General features: G+C 52.3%; 8 protein-coding genes across 8 annotated transcripts; 5 read left to right on the top strand and 3 right to left on the bottom strand.

Annotated features, from left to right (window-relative positions):
• Nucleotides 1-540: 540 nt before the first annotated feature.
• Nucleotides 541-2,739, top strand: CABS01_09493 (RNA polymerase III subunit RPC82; the record flags this gene model as incomplete). Its single annotated transcript, XM_060542850.1, has 4 exons — nucleotides 541-549; nucleotides 609-671; nucleotides 778-1,527; nucleotides 1,588-2,739. The coding sequence occupies 4 exons, from the start codon at nucleotides 541-543 to the stop codon at nucleotides 2,737-2,739; spliced, it is 1,974 nt and encodes a 657-aa protein (XP_060400066.1).
• A 676-nt stretch (nucleotides 2,740-3,415) lies between these two features.
• CABS01_09492 (uncharacterized protein) lies at nucleotides 3,416-4,773 on the top strand (the record flags this gene model as incomplete). Its single annotated transcript, XM_060542849.1, has 7 exons — nucleotides 3,416-3,479; nucleotides 3,538-3,575; nucleotides 3,642-3,683; nucleotides 3,777-4,024; nucleotides 4,111-4,288; nucleotides 4,358-4,612; nucleotides 4,687-4,773. The coding sequence occupies 7 exons, from the start codon at nucleotides 3,416-3,418 to the stop codon at nucleotides 4,771-4,773; spliced, it is 912 nt and encodes a 303-aa protein (XP_060400065.1).
• A 1,055-nt stretch (nucleotides 4,774-5,828) lies between these two features.
• CABS01_09491 (lysyl oxidase-like protein 2/3/4) lies at nucleotides 5,829-6,802 on the bottom strand (the record flags this gene model as incomplete). The annotated part of the gene is made up of 2 exons (XM_060542848.1): nucleotides 5,829-6,433; nucleotides 6,505-6,802. 2 exons carry the CDS (start codon nucleotides 6,800-6,802, stop codon nucleotides 5,829-5,831), a joined length of 903 nt encoding a protein of 300 aa, XP_060400064.1.
• Nucleotides 6,803-7,011: 209 nt separating this feature from the next.
• On the bottom strand, nucleotides 7,012-9,277 carry CABS01_09490 (uncharacterized protein; the record flags this gene model as incomplete). Its single annotated transcript, XM_060542847.1, has 7 exons — nucleotides 7,012-7,175; nucleotides 7,477-8,259; nucleotides 8,362-8,372; nucleotides 8,456-8,687; nucleotides 8,757-9,060; nucleotides 9,136-9,161; nucleotides 9,232-9,277. The coding sequence occupies 7 exons, from the start codon at nucleotides 9,275-9,277 to the stop codon at nucleotides 7,012-7,014; spliced, it is 1,566 nt and encodes a 521-aa protein (XP_060400063.1).
• Nucleotides 9,278-10,233: 956 nt separating this feature from the next.
• On the bottom strand, nucleotides 10,234-10,698 carry CABS01_09489 (uncharacterized protein; the record flags this gene model as incomplete). Its single annotated transcript, XM_060542846.1, has 1 exon — nucleotides 10,234-10,698. One exon carries the CDS (start codon nucleotides 10,696-10,698, stop codon nucleotides 10,234-10,236), a length of 465 nt encoding a protein of 154 aa, XP_060400062.1.
• A 3,770-nt stretch (nucleotides 10,699-14,468) lies between these two features.
• On the top strand, nucleotides 14,469-17,132 carry CABS01_09488 (uncharacterized protein; the record flags this gene model as incomplete). The annotated part of the gene is made up of 6 exons (XM_060542845.1): nucleotides 14,469-14,497; nucleotides 14,697-15,263; nucleotides 15,329-15,406; nucleotides 15,473-15,955; nucleotides 16,011-16,723; nucleotides 16,780-17,132. The coding sequence occupies 6 exons, from the start codon at nucleotides 14,469-14,471 to the stop codon at nucleotides 17,130-17,132; spliced, it is 2,223 nt and encodes a 740-aa protein (XP_060400061.1).
• Nucleotides 17,133-18,048: 916 nt separating this feature from the next.
• Nucleotides 18,049-18,906, top strand: CABS01_09487 (acetyltransferase; the record flags this gene model as incomplete). Its single annotated transcript, XM_060542844.1, has 2 exons — nucleotides 18,049-18,514; nucleotides 18,692-18,906. The coding sequence occupies 2 exons, from the start codon at nucleotides 18,049-18,051 to the stop codon at nucleotides 18,904-18,906; spliced, it is 681 nt and encodes a 226-aa protein (XP_060400060.1).
• A 1,076-nt stretch (nucleotides 18,907-19,982) lies between these two features.
• CABS01_09486 (uncharacterized protein) lies at nucleotides 19,983-20,884 on the top strand (the record flags this gene model as incomplete). The annotated part of the gene is made up of 2 exons (XM_060542843.1): nucleotides 19,983-20,239; nucleotides 20,470-20,884. The coding sequence occupies 2 exons, from the start codon at nucleotides 19,983-19,985 to the stop codon at nucleotides 20,882-20,884; spliced, it is 672 nt and encodes a 223-aa protein (XP_060400059.1).
• Between the last annotated feature and the right edge of the window lie 78 nt (nucleotides 20,885-20,962).

Here is a 20,962-nt window from a genome sequence, read left to right as displayed (position 1 = left end):
GTTTGCCTTAGGTAATCAAAGTGATGAGTCGCAGAATCCGTGAATCCCAGGTTTCCGACATTACCTAGGTTGTGAGGCTGGTGTCAAGCCACAAGCCACATGCCATGGTAAGCACCCGCCATCCCAAGAAGGCCTCAATTGACGTCTCAATTTCGGGCTCCATTCGAGCGTCGCAGATCCATTCTTACCTAAGTTTTTGGCACTGCACCTCAGAGGTTCTAGCCACGCCTTCCATCCACCTGGAGCTTCAGCCTCCATGACTCTGTCGGTGACTCGGCGCTTTCCATCGACTTTGTCCCCCACCCCGCCTTAGGTGGCCCGCCGCTCAGAAAAAAAGTTCCCATACTTTTATTTCAGTCCCTCCACCACTTGAAGACCGCGACCCTCACTACGACAAAATCATTCGTGGCCAAGTGCTTTGTTCAATACCCAGCACACGGCACTGTATTATCTCAATGACTTCTCGGTAGCTTGTGTGGCAGCTCTAGGGATATCGAGAGGATCTCTAGAGTCAATTGATTCCTGAATCCAAGCTTCGCCATGTTGGTGGTAGGTTTCGCATCGCGCTGATCAAGCTGAAGTCATAATCCCTCTAACTCCTCCACCAGACCAAGCATGGCGCTGAGCTATGCGCTCACCTCGTCAACGATATATGCGGCGAGCTACCTGCAGTAAGTGTTAAACACTATCCCCATGTCTCACACGGCGCAACATCATCGCACACTCTACACATTATGTACTCTCAACTGATCATGCTAACAAATGCTCTTCTTCCAGCGAATTCTGGCTGTGCTATTCAGCAAGGGCAGATCTACCATTGCTCAACTAATCCAAACCACTGGTCTTACTCCGCGGCAGCTGCGCCATGGCCTAGCCCTCCTCGTTCAGCAAAGCCTTATTTACCACGAGTCCGACTCCAATAACAAGATCGGCACGTATGAAGCGAATCCCGATGGATGTTACAATATTATCCGCGCTGGGAAAATAATCGAGATGGTTGGCACCGAATTCGGCCCCGCGGAACAGGAGATTGTACAAACTATTATGCAGCTCGGCCACGCTAGGGTATCGGATCTCTTACAGGCTTTCGAGGGGAGGAACGGGACAGGTCTTAATGGCGACCATGCGACGAATGGCCATGTCAATGGCAACGGCTCTAAGGCAAAGGTCAACGGGCATGGGCCGTCGCATGCGGCTCAGGAGCTCCACGCTGTCTTGAATCGGCTAATTGTGGCGGAAATTGTTGATCAGGTCGGGCCCAAGACGTTCAGAAACCCTGAAGACGTTTACCGCGAAATCGAAGAGGAGGTCACCAAAACGGCCCCTGGCGAGCGAGCGACAGCACGGAACAAAGAACTCATGCAAACAGAAGTTTCAAAGAGACTCCGAGAGGCACGCGACGAGAGCAAAAAGTTAAAGCGACAAGTCGGACGAGGTAACATGTTTTCGACCAAGCGGAGGAAGCTTGCCAATGGCAAAGGAGCAAGAGAATCCGCAGACTGGGATGAGGATGTACCTGAGATCGACGTGAGTCTTCATCTGCACGAAATACTCTCTTCCTCTTCCCTGGCTAATCACAAAGTTTAGTCGCACATTGTTCTCAGGGTCAACACCGAGAAGTGTCTCGTTGAGCTGCGAAACCAGAAGCTAGCCCAGTACGCAGCCGATGCTTTTGGAGAAGTCACCGGCCTTGTATACCACACGGCTCTACGGCTGTTGACGCAACAGGTGTCCCGCTGTCAGTTGGATCCGAGAATCGACTCTGATAACGACGCAGACGGTCCAGGCTCAAGCACACGCCAAGTCACTGTGACCAGTCTGGAAATACTCGAAAACCTTGATGAATCCGTTGACGTCTCTCATGGAGTTGGAAAGGCTTCTGCAGATCAGATTGACGTTCGCAGTGCTGAGAAGGTTAGAGCCACGCCAGGCCAGCCTATGTATGATTCCGACGACTCTGATTATGAACCTCCGATGGCTCCGAGGGCTTCTGCTCGTCCCAACATGAACGGCGCAGCAGATTCGGGCGGTTCCGAAGACGAGGGGCCACGGACAGCTTCTGGATCCCGCGAGGTCAGATTCGAAGATGGGCCCATATCCGGCGCTAGCCGTATCGATAAAATGAGGCAGCATTTGCTACTACTATCTGAAAGCCGGCAAGGATTTCTGCGGCACTGTGGCAGTCAAGGCCGAGGGCAGTGGACCGTCGATTTCAAGCCATTAATCGAGGGTTTCAAACAGACAGAGGTGGATGCCGTCATCGAGCAGTCATTCGGTCGGCATGGACTGCGTTTGACTCGCATTATGCGAGAGAAGGGCAAGCTGGACGAGAAGATGCTCCCGTCTCTCGCTCTCATGAAGAAAGGAGAAGTTCAGGGCAAAATGCTTGCCATGCAGATGGCCGGCTTCGTTGATGTTCAGGAGGTTCCCAGAGATGCCAGTCGAACAGCGACGCGAACAATGTTCTTCTGGTTCTTTGACATTGAAAGGACCGAGGCGCAGCTGGTTGATGACTACTACAAAGCAATGCTCCGATGCCTTCAAAACCTGGAAGTGCATCGCTACCGAGAACGCAACATTCTGTCATTCGTCGAGAGAAGGGACGTAAAGGGCAAGGAGGAAGAGGTCATGACTGCAGAACACTACAACAAGTACAGCAAGTACCTGGAGTTGCAGAGCAAACTTCTGGCTCATGTCATGAGACTGGACGAACTAGTGGGAGTCTTCAGAGACTACTAGATTGAGGCATAGAACCGTACACTACGCCTCAGGTGCCACCATCATCGGCATATGCAATGAGCTATTGAGCGGGTGGCTCCAAATTGGGGAGGGCAAAAGGATGATAGATACCCAAAATCAAAAGGAAGCGCAGTTTTTTCCAGGAACGGCGTCTCAGCATTATATACAGGCTTCCCTAGCTGAAATGGGGGTGCGACTCTATATTTCGTCCAAGCGGAACGTTTTGTTCTGACAACATGATATGATTTCGAGTGAGAATTTACGTTCAGTAGGTCGCGGTCAAGTGAATCCATATCTATAGACCGAGCCGCAATCCAGTCCGATCGGTCGAGAACGGTCTGAGCTAGCGTACCGGTCGGTAGATGGAAGCTGCTTCGGCGCGGCGAACCAATCCCTGCCGTGCTAGGCTCCACTTCCCGGTGCTCGGCGATCCAGGGGGGCCTGTCCCTGCAGGGTCAGCAAAAGTTAAGCTGCGAGTTCGGTCCAAAGTGGTTGAGTAAAAATTTCCCAGCTGTCGACTCCAAAACTTTGAATCACCCTCCTCTTTTGAGCTCCTGATATCCGTGCCCCCACGACCTGACGACAGTCCGAACCTCTGGAACCCGCCTTTCTTTGCTCTTGTTCAATTGGATTTCTATAGTTTCCTCCTCGCACTTTATCGCAGATTCCTATCAAGATGTCTCCGACTGCTGGTACTGGACGGGAGAAGGAGTCGAACACCGCGCGACTTCTGGGCTCCGGTATGCTCCCTCTTTTTTGCGCCCGCGCATGAAAGCCCGGCGCGCTGACGTTTTGCAGGCTCCGCTGGTATCGCTGAATTGGCCGTCTTCCACCCCGTGAGTTCCACGAAGAGCTACGATTAGTTGAAGAGCTGTGGGACGAGAAGCTAATAAGAAGCTCAGGTCGACACCATCGCGAAGCGCTTGATGAGCAACCAGACCAAGGTACGCCGGACCGAGCTCCACCCCCTCCCTTTCCTGCCTCCCGCAAGCAAAGCTTCAACGACGTGGGAAAGCTGACACGTTTTCGCATTTAAGATCTCCGGCGTCGAGCAGCTCAACAAGGTCATCTTCAAGGACACCGCCAACGCGACAGCGGGCCGCAAGTTCGTTTCGCTCTTCCCCGGTCTGGGATACGCCGCCGGCTACAAGGTCCTCCAGAGAATATACAAGTATGGCGGTCAGCCCATCGCCAGGGACTTATTGGCCAAGAACTATGGCGAGGACTTTGAGCGCGCCTTCGGCAAGAAGACTGGCAAGGCTATCATGCACTCCACCGCCGGCAGGTGAGTAAATTCTCTCAGTCGCAAAGCTCGGAGACCGAGAACCTGTGGGGACAGACTCGCATTTCTGACGCACGACTTCATCACAGTTTGATCGGTATCGGAGAGATCGTCCTCCTTCCCCTCGACGTCCTCAAGATCAAGAGACAGACAAACCCCGAGGCCTTCCGCGGCCGTGGTGTTTTCAGAATCGTCGCCGACGAGGGCTTCGGCCTGTACAGAGGTTGGGGTTGGACCGCCGCCCGTAACGCTCCTGGTTCTTTCGCTGTAAGCGCATTCTAATCTCAATTTCGGGTCTATGACAGTGACTAACCTGTGTTTCCTTCCTATCGACAGCTCTTCGGTGGTTCCGCCTTCACAAAGGAGTACCTTTTCAAGCTCGAGGACTACAACAAGGCCTCATGGTTCCAGAACTTCATCGCCTCCATCGCCGGCGCCTCCGCTTCCCTCCTCGTCTCCGCTCCCCTCGACGTCATCAAGACCCGTATCCAGAACCGCAACTTTGAGAACCCCGAGAGTGGTTTCAGAATCATTTCCAACATGATGAAGAACGAGGGTGCCACCGCATTCTTCAAGGGCCTGGTTCCCAAGGTAAGACTATTCAGCAGCTCCCCTTCAACTCCTTCTTCTATCGACCACCTGCTGACATTCGATTTTCCTTTTAGCTCCTCATGACTGGACCCAAGCTGGTCTTCTCATTCTGGCTTGCACAGACCCTCATTCCCGCCTTCGATGGCATGATTAAGAAATAAACGAAGAAGAAGAAAAGGAGCCTAGATGTTCACAACAAAAAGAAAACAAGCAACGGCGTTGGATGGGTAGAACGTGGAGTCTCGGAGCTGAGCCCGATAGATCGTTGGCATGACGAAGACTCGACGAAAGGGTATAGACAAAGATGAGAGAGCGAGGCCTAGCAGCTACCCGAAAAGAAGGTTGGCTTGCGGCCCGGTTAATGTACAACAAAGTAGGGTTCATCTTGATGAGAAAAATCGCCTCTGTTATTAATAAAGATACATGTCAAAGACAATGCCTCTATCGGGAAACATCAAGGCTCTTGGTCCTTGGGGATGTGACTTTTAAACCTGCAGAAGCCCGCACACTGGTATTTGAAGCTGTCTGTGGGTGCTCCATTGCTGGGCAAATCTCAGCTTGAGGATCAATATAACACACTTAATCAGGAAACATAGGCTCTACAGCTTAGCAATGGCATTATCTCCCGCAAGCAACACCTCAATTTCCCGTCCTACGGTAGTCCCTCTCTCAATTGCCCCGTCAATGAACCCTCGCCATCCATCGGCCCAATCGGCGCTCGCGAAGTGAACCCTTCCTTCTGGTCTTTGGAGCTCCCTTAGCCACTTGCTCATTGAATTAGGTCCCCAGCAACTCCAGGTCCCTTTGGCAAGGCTGTCGTTGGCCCAATCGTGGGTGAGGTAAGCTGCTACCTCAGCTTCAGGTCTGATGTTATTTCGAAAAGTCGTGATCATCTCAGTGGACGCCTTCGTGTCGATATGACGCGCGCCATAGCCAAACCCGATGCAAAAGTTGCCAGAGTCTGCTTCGTCAGTGGTGCCGTTGTGGTCTGAGAATGCAAAGCACCAAGGGGAAGTCCCATATCCATTCGCCATGGAGAACCATCCCGGTTCAGGCTTCGCAAGCCGGAAATGAACCTTGCTTCCCTTATTGATGTGACCTGCCCGAACGGCTTCCAGTCTGAGTGGTGAGAGCGGGGGGGAGAAGGACACGTCTGACAGACAGTTCCTTGGGCATATTCTTAGCATCTTAGGAATTCGAGTTGAAGAGGAAGCACTCACAGGGGAATAGTTGAGATACAATATTTGGCCTCGAACCGACGTCCGTTCTTCGTAGACACCACAACAGTCGATCCCCGCTGCTCTACCTTCTCAACCACGGCGTTGAACACCACATGTCCGCGGTAGTCATCCAGGATCGCTCGGGCCAGGGAAGTCATCCCGCCTCCACCGAGCTTGTACATCCCAGCAAGCTCAAACGTTCCGGCCATAGAGTGGCCTCCCAGAGCGTACCACCGCAGGACTTCAGTGAAACCGCACTCGCTGCCGGGGACCGCGCCAAAAGAACTGATCATGGCGTCGAAGAGGTCCTTGTCGCGTTGGCTAACGTCGAGTTGATCCAGGCGGTCTTTGGCGGAGAGATGATCGTACTTTGTCCAGAGCGCGGGAAGACGGAATGGGTCGTGGGGATAAGGCATCAACTCGCGGCTGGACAGACCGTCGATGGAGAAAAACGCATCCGCGACATCTTGGACGGCTATGTTGGTGGCAAGAGTATCGACCAGCGCAGGCCTCGAATCTTGTGGTGTGTAGAATGTGTGTTCCACGGCAGCTGTGCCTGAAGACGTCTTCAGGTTGGATTGTAGGCCGTATCGATGGATTTCTGTAAAGACGTGGGGTTGGTGCCTGTTTGTCCTCTAGTTAGCCGGTCTGCATCATTTGTTTGGTGACAACTTGAAAAGACTTTCCAGTGTACCCATGTCCCGCCCATCTCAAAGTCCTCTCCTAGCGCATTGGCTGTCCATGTCCTTCCTCCTATGCGATCTCGGCCCTCCAAGAGAAGAACTCGAGTGCCAGAGTCACGGCTAAGGTTGCGCGCGGCAATGAGACCGGCGAAGCCGCTTCCGATTACAATTACGTCGTATGTTTCTGTGATGGAAGATTCCAGGGTAGATTTGATCACTGCCTTTGTACTTAGACCGATCGTCTCCCCGGATGGAGTCCAGAGGTAGCCGTCTCGAGTTGAAGGCATGGTGTGAAAGGAGAACAACGGGTTGTAGAGCGGATGATAACCTATGACGATGTCCAATGAGCAATTACTAGAGCAAGCTAATAAAAACAAGTTGGTCCAAAGCCTGAAGTCGACTGGAAAGGCAGAGTCTATTTATGCCCATTTCCATCACTCCCGTCTCTGCTATCACCGTTGTCGACTACATCGTGGCGGGTGGAGACACATATTTCCTAATTAGGACAAAAAGTGCGAGGTGCGCTAATACATCCTGAAGCGTGTAAACGGATGGCATTCAACTGCCGAGACCTCCAAACTCGCTGATAACGCTGGTTCTTCTTTGAGTCTTTATACTTGAATGCTTTTCTACTTACTCCGTCTCTGCTGAGACCAATGCCTGGTAAAGTCTGCGGGTTCTTATGTGTAAGTCTGGGCTGAAGTACCTATGCCATGCTTGTTGTACCTTTACCCCAACATTGTTTCTAGCCCCCTTTCTTCCATTACATCGATCCAATGATGATTTTGACTCTTTTGTATGAGATCACCAGAGCAATCTGCAGCGTCTAAGTTATCCAAGCGCGCCCAAACTTCCTCCAAGATGAGCAACCCATGCCTCACGGGCTTCAGTCGAATCAACTGGTAAAGCCAACGGGTGCGTGTTCTTACAAAATCTCTCCACCTTGCGACCTCTTTCGAACTGCCTAGAGACTCGATACCTCCGCCGGCAATATTCTCTCTCGAAACTAGACCGAGAACGCTCCCGGCGATGATGAGCGGTAAAAGCTGCGTCGAGACGGTGCCAGATGTGACGGGTATCCCTTCCGTGATCCAGAGTATCCTCAAAGCAAGATTGCAAACTCTTTCTACCGGCCGGTTCTTCTCCTGCTCGTCACCATTCAGCCCGGCGTCGTGGTTCTGAACGACATGTGTGCCCACTACTTCGGGAAATGCCCTAGTCAACTCGAGTAGAGCCGCCAGCCGGTAACATTGCTCCATGGCGATGAGGTGACCCAGAGGCGTAAAAACATCCCCGATATCCGTGAATGAGCTCACAGTCGGCGCTTCAAGTGCCGAAATGCTCTTTATCAAGGCCGTGGCTTGTCGTAAGAGATCCGAGTAGTAGGATGTATCTTGGATAATGCCGTCACTCCTTTGGAACATGCCCGAAGAGCTACGCCGCAGAGCTCTCAGTCTCCTCACCAGCGCCGCCGTTTTAGCGAGGTAGATGAACATGGCTGTTCCGACACCTGTCCAGGGACATGGGTACCTTTTGAGAGAACATGGAAGGTGGCAGAAGACGTCTAGATAGGATAGGGCATCTGTATCTTGGTCCACGATGAAGGAGCTCATGGCTTCCCAGTACACCATGGATGAGATCACAAAGTCTTGCGTCGCGCCCATTACTCTTCTGTCGTTGGTGGTGTTGAGATGGCTGGATGACATCCAAGCCTTGAAGACTTCCCTCGATCCGTGGAGATGCACTAACCCCGTGGAAGATACGTCGTGCCAGGCCTGTTTGTAAACTCATCAATCATAGACCACAGGAGAATTTGAATGAAGCCGAGAGAGCGTTGAGAACATACCGATGTCATTCCTAGTAAGACAGTCCCCAGCAGTACATCATCTTGGATATTAGATCCAACAAATCTCCCTACTGTTGATTCATGGCGGATGGACACTTCAAGCCCGTCGATAGGGGGTGGCGTGGGTAGCTGCCCCGCTAAGTATGAGATGGCCTTGGTCTGGAGTTCCAATGGAACAGCAATCTTTGACTCTTCGTTTTGGTACAGGTGTGCGGCGGACATGCTCAACACGCAGTAGAGCAGCAGCGGAGACTGACTGAATAGCCTAGGCACTTCCGAGCGGAATGGATTGTGCAAGGAATCGAACGAGGAAAGAACATGGCAGACTGTAGAAAAGTAATAGTGCAAGAGTGCTGATACCTCTCCCGAACAGTCCTGAAACGGCCTGATGGTACCTATGCTCTTCAACGTTCCTGACACCAAGACAGTATCGAATTCCCTGGTCTCAATGGGACGGGGTACATCTTCAAGATGTGTAGGTGCCAGCAATGTCGGATTCTCCGGCAACACTGGGAGTCTCTGGTCACGTTCAGCCAGTCTGGAAGTCTTTCCTCTGCAAACATTGGCCGTGTTGCGGTCAGAGACCGCCGTCTTCTCATATTTGGTAGACCATTTCACAGGTCTCTTGTATCCGGGGCATTCGGTCCCAATCTTGATACATCTCTGGCAGCTCGGCTCTTGCTCGTCGCACTTGACGCGCTTTTGGTTTGCATTCCGTTGTTAGGTTTGAGTCTCAAAGCTTTCGATAGAAATGCCAGCTCATAACAGACTCACCCGTCGCTTACACACGAGGCAACCACCTTGATTAGAAGCCGGGTGTTAGTCAAGGGGCCGACCATAGTAGATATAAGAGGTGCGGGCGTTACCCACTTCGAGACTTTTCCTTCTTATTCCGAACGGGCTGGTTCATCGTCATTGAAATAACAGAGATCTAAAATCCAACTTTATTGAGAATTGTTTCATCCAATCCTGAAGTATGGTGGTTGTCGGCTTGGTGTTATCGGGTTCCCCGCTCTCTCGGAACTTGTACGGAACGGTTCGGTGTTGTGGCGCGGAACCGGCTCCGACTAAGATAAGGGAGATAAAGAGCATTTGCCATCTCAATGATGAGATTTTCGTACAACTTAGAGAGCTGCATGGTTTCGGAGAATCGTATGTCTCAGAAGGAGGCACTACGTAAATGTAAGATTGAAGAGAGGTGGACTCGATTGTGTGGACCTCCCGTGCCTGATGTTGGTATGAGGGTTGAGGGATTGGAGGGAAAGTTGAGGCAAATGTCTTACTTCCTACTTAAACACTGAGATCGCTGTGTCTAGTTGTCATTCGTTTCCTTTCCAATGGGGCTATTCGTCTATAGAGGATGAGGCATAGTCCTTCTATCCTCGAAGAGCAGGAAACATGTCTAGACAGAATATCACGCTCATCGATTATCGCGAATCCTATGTTTTCTATTTGTGCCGCCTCACACGAATTACAGTGACTCATAGATCATTAAAGACTCATCATTAGATAACCAAAGTCTGAATGTCATACTTTCAATGTCAACGGCTCAGTCGCCTTTGGGGCTATTAGCAAGTGTAAGGTCTTGTAGCGCGAGCTTAAGACAATTGCCGTATTGTGAAAACGAACTTTACGAGAAAACCCTATGTACTTGTTTGATTCATCTCAACTAAGTAGCCCAAGAAGTCGGTAGAAGAACAATTCTGCAAGGAACGCATTCTCTATTGTCCCTCTCATGCTCTTTGGTGGAGTCTAGTGAAGGTTCGGGGACTAAAGGGGGCAACAGCCAGATATCTAACACAAATCTCATATTATCAGGAGCTATTCTGACATCTAGTCCTCCAGAAGAGTTATCTTGAAGTGTAAACAGCCTCACTTCCACTCTTCACAACCACACAAACTTCCTTCTAGACACAATCCCTCGTCATCCCACCACGATATCATCATCTTGCCCGCCTCAAACCACCACATACGACCATACCCATTGGAAAATTCGGGATCCCGTCCGCTCTCCCATAGACAAGCCAATGAGGGCCGGATTAGTAGTTGGGTCGGTGACGACCAGCGAATACCTGGTGTTGTATGTTTTTTGGTTGATTCTCGTCGTGTCTGAGGTTTTTGTGCTCCACCACGGACAATCTCACGATATGTCCCCACTTTGCTGCTCACCCCGGCTTCACGACCCACATGTGATACCTTGCTGAAGATGCTTTCAAATTGCGGTGAGAAGATCAGTTTGATTTCTTTGGGGGTATTTCCGTATGCTTCATTGATCTTGTATACGGTAGGGTGTTGATAGGAAGTGGAAAGTGACGGGCGTTTGTTTACCCTTGGCATGGCCTACTTTACGGTACAGACACACTGCGATGATAGCACCGCATGCAGCATAACTCAATTGACATAATGAATGATATTCAATTATTTCTGCCTTGAATTTGAGTATTTTGGCCGAAGGTTGGAGCTCTCTACTGCTATGCTTATTGCACAACAAGTTGACTAATAAGCGATATTCAACCGTCAACGGTCTTACGGGATGACACTTCCCCCACGTCGCCCACATTACAAACTTACGCTTTCGGCGGAAATCGAACGGTCATTCCTCCAGTGTCTTAGTCAACGATTCAAGCTGCTTCCCCTCCTCCACGATGTTCAAGGGTCTTGGGGTCTTGGGGTCTTGACCGGGCGCGACTCGTGAGCAACCCAGGCGCGGGGGGATCGACTGGGAGTTTAGGTACTAGTAAAAGAAAAGGGATCATCCCCGCTCTTCCAATGCAGACTTTCAAGCACGAAGATGGATTAGTGGAAAACGAGGCCCGTCCGTCGTGTCGTGAGCAGCTTTGGTTCTCGAGACTTATGTGGACCACAGCGTTCACCAAGTGGAGGGCCCAAACCTGGAAATTGTTCCTTTTCAGGGTCTTTCTCGAGACAGTGCCAATATCGTCGGTCGAGCGGTCGTGGGAACAGACGTGCATTGTTGTCTGCTGTCGCGTGCATACGTGTCTGCGACTTTTGACTCGTCGATCAGTCCATGCAACAATGTGTCAGGTGGTCACGAAAAGGCTGGATCATGTCCCACTGCAACTCCGAATCTGAATTCTTTTTTGGGGGAGAGAGATTTCTCAGATCCGAGGTTGGCGAGGGTCAGGCTGTCACGCCGTGCACATTGCGCAGAGGGTTTGTGGTTGCATTGTCTGGGGTACAGGCGGTTGTGGCAGGATGAACCCTCTTGCATCTCGAATGGGTCCTGAAGAAATGACGTCGATGTTTTGATGCGCGGCGAAGGGCAGGTACGACGGCAAAGCACCGTTGTGGAGCCTCTTTTCCCTCTGACGGGTTTCGGCATCGTCGTCAAAAACGGGGCCGTGTACCCTCACGGAACCGTTGGATGGACGTTGCAAAACGCCTGTGCTGGCACACGGCAGCGGGATAGCGCGCCCGGAAACGAAAAAAGGCACGACAGTTCCACGAGGGTGTGCGAACCGCACCGGCGGATAGTTCGACCCGAGCCGGGACGATCTTCAACGGCTGAGAAGCCTCAAGGAAAGGAAATTTCCGATTGATACACTGTAAGGTAGTGTGCACTCTGTGACGGTAGACGGGCCTCAATTCGACGAATGCAACGCCCATCATGGTTGTCGTCAATCGGCATACGGGATTGGTCGCAAAAGGCAAGATTTGGGGGCGGTCTCGTATGGTCCGAAAGCCCGACGACACGCCGATGATCCCTTCCCTCGGGACCAAGGGAATGGCCCACAAATCGAGTCAGCAAACGGTTTCACGTGCGTGGTCAGTCCTATGAAGTAGATGATGACTTGAACTCACGTTGAGAACTGTAGATAGGAGTGTAAGCGATACGTAAATCGCCTGTGACTTCAGAGGGCCAAGAGCAGCGTGCCGAGCGTGTAGTGTCATAGTACGGGATGGACAACGCGGCCCAGGATGGATTGTGTGTAGTTGTGCGGCGTCCAGTGCCTGCGAGACGTGGGGCTGGACGGTCGAATTAGAAATGGAATCTGTGAGGGAAGGTTTGTCTGGAGTTGAGTGGTCCCTCAATCTCTCTCTGATCTCTGAGCCTCGCTCAGTTCCCATAGTTTTTCAGACGCGTACGACGCAGCAGGTCCATCCACAGATCCATACTTAGTGGGTGAGTAACTTCCTCAGCCTCTGAGAAATGAGAAGGAGGTAATCTGTGTAATCTGTCCATCTGGCAATCGCATTGGACAGCCCGTCCCTTCTGCAGAGAGTTCCCAGATTCCCTTCCCTTGGCTCCCGGAACCCATGCGCCAGACTCGGATAATCCTCATTTCAGGGGCGCAGGACTGAGGACAGAAATCTGTCCCTTGCTGCTCGTCCAGCCGCAAGAAAAGGAGGTCGTGTGCCCCGTCCTGTCTACGGTATCCTACGCGTTCCCCCAAAGGAGGCTCATAAACTCAACTACCATTCATCCAACCTCCAACCCGTTCTCGAGCAACATTCGTAGCCCGGTACTCCGTACAGACACTTCATTCAGACCGACCACCTGACACTCCTTTTGTTCGATAAAGGACACCACCCACGACTCGACAAACACTCGACCGCATGACCGTTTGTTGACCTTCCCGCTTCATGCTTGCCATTCCCATCTGTTCTTTTCACTCTTCTATCCCTGGTTCTTGAGGTACTTTACCATACCTTATCTACCGTATCGCTCCTTACCGTCCAAGCGGGTAGCCGCCTTAGCAGCAAACCATCTCACGTCCTTCATCGACTTCGTCATCGGCACTGGTCAGCACATTTACCAACCCCCTTCAATCATTTCATCGCTCTACCGATACGGAGTGCTGCTGCGTGCTGTGTGCTGTATCGACGGGGCTCTGTGCCAAGGCAAAGGGTCAGGTAGATCTGCGCTACTGGGCATACTGCCTCAAACCCGTTAGGTGCTATCTGTACCCTAGGAGAAGATCGGACAGCGGCGTGGATTTTCAAGAGTTCTCTCTCTGCCTGTTGCATCCGTTTTCCCCATCGCGGCATCGTCTTTGCTGCACCGTTGCGTAGAAGCATCATTCAGGTGGATTCGCGCGCTACTACTGCGTACGGCCTGTACTCTTTTTGCCCCCTTGGCCAGCTGCACCCTGTACCGAAAGGATACGGGAAGCCTGAAGGAACAAGGTTGGCTTCCATTTCGCTGGTCATCTGCTTCTCATCGGTACCTACCCATCACAGGAAGACACTTCCATCGAGCCGGGATTCCTGGACATTATTCTTGCCCTTCCATTGTACCTTGTCTCTTCGCTCTATTCGAAAAGAATTGAGAGACATTGACATTGGCATTGATCGAGAAGAAGAAGAGGAGAAGAAAGCAGAGACTGGAATTTGATCTCTGGAATTCTATTCTCAGGATACCTCAGTACAGAGTACCTACTTTCCCGTCTTCAGCTATTCTTGCACCTGTCGGCGGCGATCCACAATTTGCTGCTCAGCGCACAAGCTACAGCCTACAGCCTAAGGAAAGTGGGACCCCCAGCAATCGGTTTCCTTGGTCTTTCCCAAGTTCACAGGCTTCCTGGAAAGACCGTGTGTCACTGTGCAGCAGGTTGCATCGACGGCATCCACTCTTGGAAAGCACCAACCAAGCCGGACTCGCGCCGCCTGTCTGCTGCTCCTGCCGCAAGCCTGAGTTGAGCTGTCTCTTGCAGTTTCTCTGTCGCTCCCTCCCGTCCCTTCCCGCCTCTTTCCCTCTCCCCGTATCTCTCTTGCCTTGCCCTGCCAGCCTGTCTGCCTGGCACTTGCCTTGGCCTGGCCCCTCCCCCTTCTCCTTCCCTTCCAGCCCAATCCCATCCCGCGCCCGTTCTGTTCCAGGCCCCTCCGCCCCAGCAGCAACAGCAGCACCAATAGCAGGCCTCGATTTGCTCCCCAATCCCTTTTCCCAGGTTCCCCAAAATCCAACATTGGGACCAAGCACCTGCACCACCAAGAGCTACCTGCTCAGCGGTCCCACGGCCAGCCCGCCCGTCCGCATAGAGCTACCCCTTCCCAGTCCCACCAAAGTCTCTCACTGCAGTGCTGCACCGGGGAGTGGATTGGCCTGTCATCCAACGCTACCTTACCTCACCTTACAGAGTACCTACATGCCGATTCGGCCTACTCGCCGCAGCCAGTAACACGCACCAAGCACCAAGCACCAAGCACCGTCACTTTTTCGACCCGACTCGACTCGACTCGCCGCCCGCCAGTTGTCGTCTTTTAGACATTCTTTTCACTTCCACCCCCCCAACCTTTTCAATTCCTCTTAGAGCGGAAGGGTGCTGTCGCTAATCAGCCCCATAACCGCCCAAGATTCCCTCTTCAAACGGTAGACGTCTCCCGTCCAACATCCCATTGCGGACCCTGCAGTCCCGGCCACATCCAGACCAGCAAGAACAGGCGACGTCATTGCTAGCATCTGATCGGGACGACAACCACCACAGCGCCCGTGACCGTGATCACAACCACACCTCCTCTTCCACCTCCCACCGTCAACACCACAACTTCGACAACGACAAACACAATCACCACGGCCACCCGTCATCAGAGGACTCTCTCGGTTCCGAGTCCGATTCCTGGACCGACACTGGGGACATCGCCGACCTTATCGACGACGAAGACCCCCTTCGCACCCAGCTGCCCAGCGACGTTGATGACGAGCTGCTAGCCGGCGTTCACAAGAGACACCCCTCTCACAAGTCTTCCAAGAAGAAGCGTGTTCGCATTCAAGAGTCTCCTAGTCGCCGCGATAACTCACAAACCCGTCGTGGAGGTGTTAATAAGGAGGCAATCGAGGTTCCCGACATCGCCCAACCTCGTCCGACCCGCGCGCAGCGAGTCATCGGCGCCATCATGCCGGGCGGTTCCTCTATTCACGGCCTCACTGGCAAGGCCCTGATGTGCGTCCTGCCCTTCCGAAATTACCCTTATCGCGACATCGCTTGACTGACAATTTCTCCAACAGCTATTTCACGAGTATCTTCGTCTCCTTGGGAGTCTTTTTATTCGGCTATGATCAGGGTGTCATGTCAGGCATCATCACGTACGTCTAATGCTCTGCCCGCTGCTCACCTTTTTAATCATTATAGCTAACTGATGGGATCCACAGAGGTGTCTACTTCCGTAACTACTTCCATCAGCCTTCCTCGGCCGAGATTGGTACCATGGTTGCCATCCTGGAGGTTGGCGCCTTTATCTCATCTCTGGTCGTTGGCAAGGTTGGCGATATCATCGGCCGACGCAAGACCATTCTATATGGCTCCATGATTTTCTTTGTCGGTGGTGCCTTGCAGACATTTGCCACTGGTATGCCCATGATGATGTTGGGCAGAATCATTGCTGGTCTGGGCGTTGGTGCTCTGTCTACCATCGTCCCTGTCTACCAGTCTGAGATCTCCCCTCCCCACAACCGTGGAAAGCTGGCCTGCATTGAGTTCTCCGGCAACATCATCGGCTATACCACCTCGGTGTGGGTCGACTACTTCTGCGGATTCATCGAAAGTGACATGTCATGGCGTGTTCCCCTTCTGATGCAGTGCGTGATGGGGGCCCTTCTGGGCTTTGGAAGCTTGGTCATTGTAGAATCTCCAAGGTTGGTCTTCTGCTTGCCGTGAATGTTTGTGTGCCCGATCCTGACTTGTGACCAGATGGCTCCTTGACAACGATCACGACGAAGAAGGTATCGTTGTCATTGCCAACCTCTACGGCAAGGGTGACATCCACAACCAAAAGGCCCGAGACGAGTATCGCGAAATTAAGATGAACGTGCTTCTCCAGCGACAGGAGGGTGAGAGGACATACGCCGAGATGTTCCGCAAGTACAGCACCCGTGTCTTCATTGCCATGTCAGCTCAGGGTCTCGCTCAGCTCAACGGCATCAACGTCATCAGCTACTATGCTCCTTACGTCTTTGAACAGGCAGGCTGGGTTGGTCATGACGCCGTCCTCATGGCTGGCGTGAACGGCATCACCTACCTTCTCTCAACCATTCCCCCATGGTACCTGGTTGACAGGTGGGGTCGCCGGCCAATCTTGCTGAGCGGTGCCATTGTCATGTGTGTTTCACTGTCAATGATCTCGTACTGGCTCTACCTCGACATCACCTACACACCCACATTGGTCGTCATCTTTGTCATGATCTACAACGCGGCGTTTGGATACTCATGGGGCCCGATTCCTTGGCTCTACCCTCCGGAGATCTTGCCCCTGAGCATTCGCTCCAAGGGTGCCAGTCTGTCAACCGCAACCAACTGGGCGTTCAACTGGCTCGTCGGAGAAATGACGCCTCTGCTCCAGGAGTGGATCAAGTGGCGGTTGTATCTTGTGCACGCCTTCTTCTGTGCAGTCAGTTTTATTGTTGGTAAGTTGCGTCCTTCGTACACGGGCTGGACTTTGAATGCTAACGCACCCACGCAGTATACTTCATCTACCCCGAGACCTGCGGTGTCCGCTTGGAGGAGATGGATTCGCTCTTTGGCGACGCCAGCACTGTTATTGGAACGCCATCTTTGCATGGCCGCGAGAACGACTCGCTCATGCCCGGATCGCCCATTGGGTCCGAATACCGGGGACGGCCCGGCAACTTTACTGCCAACAGCGCCATTCCTGGCCTGTCTCTCGATCCTCCCGACATTCCCGACGGCAAGGGCCAGGATGGTGAGGCCAGCAGCACCATTAGTGGATGGGTCTCCAGAGTTGTTGGTCGCACGCGAGACCAGAGCAGCAGCGGCAGCGGTAGATACGCTCCCCTTGGTAATCAGGATGATTGAGACGAGATCGGCGCACGAGAGAATCAATACGATTAGACGGTATTTTGCATATAGACGGCGGCAACTTTCTCCTCGGTGTCGCAGGCCTCCCGGACTGGATAGTAAAGAAACGGTTGAGCGCCTGGGTTGATTTTTCCTTTCGACGTTTGAGACAGGTGGGAAAAAACGAGGATGACGTACCGGGTTTAAGAGAAGCGTTGCAGAACAAAGATGAGAGGGTCGCCGAACCTAGCGTCTGCGAGCACTTTTGCGTATTTTTTTTTTTAGTTGAACGGGAGCTATTTTCATTGGACTGCGTTTGTACATAAAATTTGTGCCCATTACTAGCGACTGCTGCATCATTGAAATCAATTATGCAAAAAGAGTGCCGATCAAATTTGTGGCTTGCGAGCGAGCGTATGCTGAAATGTGCCAATGTCTTCTCGCTCCTTTGGATATCAGTCAGCATCTAGTGGTATGAGGATCTCTGCCTCTGTCAGTTGCGCCGTCTTCAGCAAAGGTCATCATTGTATGATAGTCAAAAAAACTGGGAACTAGTTGAGGACGAATACGGGTGGTCAAATACTGAGATTTGAGACTGAAGTTCAGCCAATACTAACCACACATTAGATCGATCGTGTTACCTACCCGTCTGCCCCTGATCGACAAAGATGCAAACCCCGCATTTGTCCTACTTGCTTACCTATTCGCCTCGATTTACCTAGTAAGCCAAAGAATGCTTTCCTCATGCATCTCTTTGTCTCTCATCTCACCTACTACCTTACACAAGCCTGGAGAAAGTGTCGATTTTATGACATGTGATCGACGCTCGTCAACACAACGAACAGCAATCTTTCGACAAGAGAAACAGCAGAAAGCCACAGACGAGAGAAAGGAGAAAGGAAAAGAAAAGAAAGAAGGGGGAGAAAAACACAATATGACCACGAAGAAGGAAAACACCCTCAAACTAGAGGAAGCGACACTGGACGACGTCCCCGCGCTGACGGAGACGTGGTTCGCGGCGTTTGCCGGCGACGAGGTAATATCCCGCCTGTGGCCCGATACTCCCGGTGTGAGGGCGTGGTGGGACGAGGCGAATGGCGGGGATATGGCGGCGAAGACGTTTCAGCGGTTTGTCAAGGTCGTTGATGTGAGCAGCGTTGCTACCGTGACCGGAACGGCGAAGGCGGAGGGAGGGGATAGGGGAGGGGGTAAAGGTGAAGAAGGGGGAGGCGGCGGGCCGAGGATTGCGGCGTGGGCCAAGTGGGATACGAGCATGCCGGCCGAGAGGGGCCGGCGGTATCCTCCTTGGGCGGGGGATATGCCTTCCGAAGTGTGTGATTTGTTCTTTGCTAGGGAGGAGGCGGAGAGGGAGCGGGTTATGGGTGATGAGAGGCATTATTGTGAGTTTCGTCTTTCTTCTGTCCTGGGTTTCTCCGTTGCTCCCTTGCGCTTTTATTGACCTACATTCTCCTGGGCGTCCTGAGATTCTCGAGATATTGTCCTGAGAGAATAAGGTGCTCTTGGTGATACACATATGTGGTTGGTTTGCTGATTGGTATCTGGGGAGGAACATTCAGATCTCGACACGTTGGTCACGCATCCGGAATACCAGCGGCGGGGCGCGGCGTCCATGTTGCTCGCGTGGGGGTGTGCGCTTGCGGATGAGGATGGAGTCGCGGCGTATGTGGATGCTAGCAAGGCGGGTAAGGGGCTGTATGAGAGGTTTGGTTTTGTGGATGAGAGTTTGGATGGGGACGGGGATGTTGCGTCCATGGTGAGGCGGAGGCGATGATTGTTTTGAAGAGGGAATCTTGAATTCTTAGGATGTTGCTGCAGGGAGGGTGAGTTTTGCTGCATTCTAGCGATGCTTTACAATCTCATGCCGTATTGATGTCAAGTATCGTTGTTTGATACCGGCCAAGTTATCGCTCAATTCATCACTCGCAAAGTTGATAGACGGCAGAAGGGGGAAAGTACACGCCGTCTATATCACAAACCGAGGGCATACCCGCGGTTTTACCAAGACGTAGACATCTAGAGTTTTCCCAGAGACATATGAGAACGTGTAAATCATGGTACCTGTAGGATGTAGTCAAACTGTCGCTATATAAAGATCTAGCTAGCCACATACAATGTGTTTGAGACCGGCCAACAGCTAATTTGGTACAGATATACTGATGTGAACAGAATCAGGACACGATGAAATGAAAGAATGGCTATATGACATCTACTACAAAAGATTATCAGAAAATTAAAAGGTATGTAGCTCCTTCTGGTCCACGTAGAGTATGAATTCATGGTAGTCATAGGTGAGCCCGACCCAGTTTTCACCCGCCTGACAAGACGAGGAAACAGCACGGACGGCCCGGTATTCCATTTTACACATTCAAAGCGTTTAATTATCAACATAAAGGAATTACTCCTATGAGCTGAAACCACCTATTTTGGTAAAGTCTTTTTTCATCAATGGCGCCGCAACGGACCTCGACGTCCAGCGGAGGCGGTCTCAGAGCCAATCACGGAACCTTCTAGCTCGAAAGTGGGGCCGTTTGTTCACTGAACTTGATCATCCGCAGCATCATTAAGCAAACGTAGAACGGCTCATCTTCATCACTTATTCATTTCGCATCCTTGATACCCAAACGGTCTTTGCGCAACGAGATATCACCACAGAGGGAAGACCTCGCCTAGCTACCACGCATTACAACATATCACCCAAACTACCCACCGGAAAGGAGGAACACCTCACCAGTGCCAAAACGACCCCTCCAAAACACCCCCACCATCGTCACCACCAGTCTCATCAGCAAACCACTAAAAAACACCAAGAGACACAAACGAGAACACAAGATAGTAAAACCGCACACAATGTCCCACTGCCACGACGAGCACCACGGCCACAGCCACGGCGGCCACGGCCACGACGAGCACGACCACTCGGACGACATCGCGCCCGCGCTGCAGCACTCGCTGTACGGCCACATCAACTTTGACGAGGTGACGGCCCTCAACGAGGCGGCCATCGGCAGCGCGCGGGCCGTCGTCAAGAAGACGTGGGCCGAGAGGCTGGACGCCGAGCCCGAGGTCGTGAGCGACTGTGATGAGCAGTTGTTGGTTAACGTTCCGTGAGTGAATCGCTACTTTCTTCATCGATTTACTCTTCGTTTGGTGTTGTCTCATTTAATGTGCTTGGGTCTATCGTGAACATGAGATATTGTGCTATGTCATGCTTTCCATTTCATATTTCACTCATTCTATCCACCTCATTCAGTACACATACACACACGTATACAAACCCTTCACCAAATACTTCTTCATCCCCCTCCCGCCCTGGAACACCACTAACAAACCCAAGCTTCACCGGCCAAGTAAAACTCCACGCCCTCCTCCTCCGCACCTCCGACTCCCCCTCCGCCCCGCGCACCCTCAAACTCTTCATCAACCGCGACGACCTCGACTTCGCCTCCGCCGAAGACGCGCACCCCGCGCAGGAGTTCGAGCTCTCGCGCACGGCGCAGGTCCAAGAGATCCCCGTCAAGCGGAGCCTCTTCGGGCGCGTCCAGCGCCTGACGCTCTTCTTCGAGGACAACTTTGGCGACGGCGACGAGGGCGAGACGAGGGCGTCGTATCTGGGGTTCAAGGGCGAGTGGATGCAGCTGGGGCGGGCGCCGGCGAATATCCTGTACGAGGCGGCGGCGAACCCTAGTGATCACAAGGTCAAGGGGACGGGGGTGAATGATGTTGGGAGCGGTATTGGAGGTCGGCAGTGAGTAGATGGGAGTGGGGTTGCTTGAAGATGATGGAGGTTGAGATGCAGAGACTTGTCACGGATGCGAGATGAAGAGGAA

This window comes from Colletotrichum abscissum (assembly GCF_030869225.1).
Source record: "Colletotrichum abscissum strain IMI 504890 chromosome Unknown Scaffold_23.1, whole genome shotgun sequence".
In the NCBI taxonomy this organism is placed as follows: Eukaryota; Fungi; Ascomycota; class Sordariomycetes; order Glomerellales; family Glomerellaceae; genus Colletotrichum; species Colletotrichum abscissum.
This window is presented reverse-complemented; position numbering and strand designations above follow the sequence as displayed.